Source organism: Coffea eugenioides, chromosome 1, assembly GCF_003713205.1.
Source record: "Coffea eugenioides isolate CCC68of chromosome 1, Ceug_1.0, whole genome shotgun sequence".
In the NCBI taxonomy this organism is placed as follows: Eukaryota; Viridiplantae; Streptophyta; class Magnoliopsida; order Gentianales; family Rubiaceae; genus Coffea; species Coffea eugenioides.
In genome coordinates this window covers 29,812,931-29,816,259 of record NC_040035.1, presented here as the reverse complement: position 1 = coordinate 29,816,259, position 3,329 = coordinate 29,812,931, and the positions used below count along the sequence as shown (strand labels likewise).

Sequence of the window (3,329 nt, the reverse complement as noted above, 5' to 3'; positions counted from 1 at the left end):
CGATTATAGTTAGTAGCTTCTTTAAACCCTTCTTTAGGGTTTAATTGCTGGTACTAGTGGTGTGTATGGATTGATGTAGTAGTTCTATACAACTTTTGAAGACGTAATAGTGTAAATAAAACTCTCTTTTGGCGTGAAATCTATTTTTTCGTTTTTAGGTATCGAGTCCTGGCGCGAGCTAGGCAGACGATCCACTAAACCCTTTGGTACGCCTCTGGGTACGGTGGGGTCTTCACAGGATTAGTGGCTCATCGTTGGGAAAAAAATCCCAACGCCAAAGCTTTTACAATTTCGTCAAAACAAAAGCCAAGGAGCAAGGAGGCCGTTGTCTCCTTTAAGGAGAAAAGACCAAGCGGTCGTTCTTCCCCAAAGAGTCACGACACTTCCCTCCAGATTGTTCCCTCGCTTCCGTATCAGTCAAAAGGGAATCTGGCCTTATTTTTCTCGTTTCCTCTTTTAACTTCTTAATTGATTGATTTTCTAATACCAATCAAATTCCTAAAAGAAAGTCCTATTACAAATCAATTTCCTCAAACTTTCCTTTTTCTTGAGAGCGACTCCGCGGAATAAGGAAGGTCCTGGCAGCTAACAAATTAGGAAGTTGACTCGGCTTAAGAGACTGGCAAATATCAATCCCGAATTTCCGGCTATGAGCAGTGAGTTTAGGCGCGCCCACGTGCAACCGTTAGATGTTTTTCACTAGAAAATATCCATTTAAGTACTTTTCATTCCCGTTCCTGAAATAAGCATAAAATACCAAATATAAGTAGAATCCGATAATTAAAACAATATTTGGCTAAAATCAAGGAGAGAATAATTATAAATGTAGCAACAAATTATGACCTATCATTTAACTAACTATTAGATTTGTAGACTAGTCAATGGTATTGGATGCCCTTTTGCTTTTGCTTTCACTTTTACTCTTAATTGGATGAGCAGAACATGACTTGTCTCTTGCTATGTCGAGCATGAAAATGACTTGTCTTTTTGGTTTATTCTTCGATGTCATGCAGTTGGACCACCTTTTGTTTGTTAATTAAGTGGCTTGACTCTTGGTATTAATGATGTAATTATACGTTGGCAGTTGATATTTAATCAAAAAGGTCTTTGGTTTCCCTGTGTTCTATCATTTTTATTTCCAATTTTACACTATTCTAGCTTTACATAAGAACACGTTAAACATGCCTTTCCACCAACTGTACATTGCTCACAAAAAACAAAATAAACCAATATGATATGACCATTAAATCTAACCAACAACACAATACGTTCTGTGTCCAATTAAAGCAAAACATGCTTTTCTGTTCACCCCCGAACTATATTTGTACATTACATTGCAGTTCCACTTTCTTCATTCCTTTGCTTATAATACATCCTTCTAGGGTAATTGCAATAGATCATGATTCCCTAAATTTCCAATCACCCAGGCTGCAAATCATGCTAACACAAAGCTGTAGGTGATTGCAAGAGCTACGACAAACTTCCTTTCCAACCTTTGAACCTTTGTCTGCAATTTTGCTGCTTTGCACTCCCACTTTTGTGCTGACTCTTCAGCATTTTTGAGTTGTTTCTCCATTTGATTGATTCGTCGAAGCAACTCAGGTATAATCTCCACTAAACGCAGACACATTTCTTCATCTATCCATTTTGAATACTCGCATCCCTAACCCAAATTCATGACAAACAACAATTATTGACAGCAATTACTAACAACTTCAATAAATTACTCCTATCCATTACCTGAGCAAGCAGGCATTCCGCATATCTTTGACCTGGATTCTGTGGAGTCCATGACGTTTTCACAATGGTGCTCAATCCACAGCCACACATTGGAGGTATTGGATTTGATCTTGGCATCTTCCACCTCGTTGTTTCCAATGTTATATGTGCAACAAAACCCTAATTTTTCTTTCTTTTGCAGAAGAAGAAGATGAAGTTGGTGATAAAAGGATGCTCATATTGTTTTAGTTACTGGTCCCGAGGATTCAAACATGAACAGACAAAAATGCCCTATAAATCCAATCAGATTTGTGCTTAAAGTGATCAGAAGTCCTCAAAGTATGCATTTTTAATTGTTTAAGAGCCAATCGGAAACAAATTTTGGATGAGGGGCCAAAAGTTCACAACAACAATAGTTTAAGGGCTCCCCAGGTTTTTTACTCTTTTATTTTTCGGATTTTTGGGGTGTATTTTTCTAACATCTAATTTGTTAGCTTATGATGTTATTTTGTTTTATTTTTTTAGGTTTTCCAGTCTGCATGTTCACATCACTTGATGTTCACCATACCTATTTACGGTTTCTCAGGAGAGTTTTCTCATTCGTTAATTCCTTTACATCATTGAGGACAATGCTGGGGAGATGTTTGGTGATAGTTGTTTACGTCATTTACTTTTTTGTTTGTGATATCAAAATTATGTAACAATCATGTCTAATGTCTTGTACACTGTTATGTTGATATTTGGCAATTTTGAGTTAATTGATGCAATCGATGTTTCTAGTATGGAGTTGGCCTAATGTGAGAAACGATACCTTTGTGAGGTTTTTGGGCCTGAAGATTGAATTTCTTTGTCAATCTCTTCTTTCTTGTAGTGTGACGTCATTCATAAATTTGTTATTTGAGAACTTGCTTAGCATCTTCCCAAAGTTGTCTTGGAACATGCATCCATGAAGGTAATTAAGGCACTACAAGAAATTTGGCCTTTTGTGACAATAAAAAGTCATCACTAAAAATCAAAAAGTCGTCATTATATGAATATAGTGACGACTTTTTCCATTGTCATATGGTTGTCACTAATTCTATGTCACAAATGGGTACGTGTGACAACTCTTTTAAAGTCGTCACTAAATCTTGTTATTTAATGACGAGGATTAAGTCGTCACTAACGGTTATTATTCTGTGACGAATTTTCTTGTCACTGTTTCACATATTTTTTTGTTATAAAACGTAGCAAAAGTCGTCACAAATTTTAACTCTATAGTGACGACTTGAACTTGTCACTATCATTCCTAGTATTCAGTGACAAGAATAGTCGTCACTTAGTGAACTTACAACTTTGTTTGGAAGATCTGCAGTTGTTCATTACAAATATAGCATTGTCACGGCATTTCCGACAATTATAGCAAAAAAATTAAATTTGCATGATAGTGACAACTTTGAAGGTTATCACTGAGTTTTGTATTAAAGAATTGAAATTGGCCATTACAAATATAGTATTGCCATGGCATTTTCAACAATTATAGTAGAACATTCAATTTGACAAAAGGCAAAATCAACCAGAACATTCAACTTAACAAAAGGCAAAATCAACATAGAATATATGTCGAAAAT

The 3,329-nt window shown here is 35.9% G+C and overlaps 1 protein-coding gene across 1 annotated transcript; it reads right to left on the bottom strand.

Annotated features, from left to right (window-relative positions):
- Positions 1 to 1,435: 1,435 nt before the first annotated feature.
- Positions 1,436 to 1,857, bottom strand: LOC113770076. The gene is made up of 2 exons (XM_027314431.1): positions 1,741 to 1,857; positions 1,436 to 1,663 (listed from the first exon to the last, which is right to left on the bottom strand). Exons 1-2 carry the CDS (start codon positions 1,855 to 1,857, stop codon positions 1,436 to 1,438), a joined length of 345 nt encoding a protein of 114 aa, XP_027170232.1.
- Positions 1,858 to 3,329: the final 1,472 nt, after the last annotated feature.

Coding starts and splice junctions, on each gene's coding strand:
- LOC113770076 (XM_027314431.1), bottom strand. CDS start 1,857: ATGCCAAGATCAAATCCAATACCTCCAATGTGTGGCTGTGGATTGAGC. Junction 1,664..1,740: donor CGGAATGCCTGCTTGCTCAG/GTAATGGATAGG, acceptor AATTTGGGTTAG/GGATGCGAGTATTCAAAATG.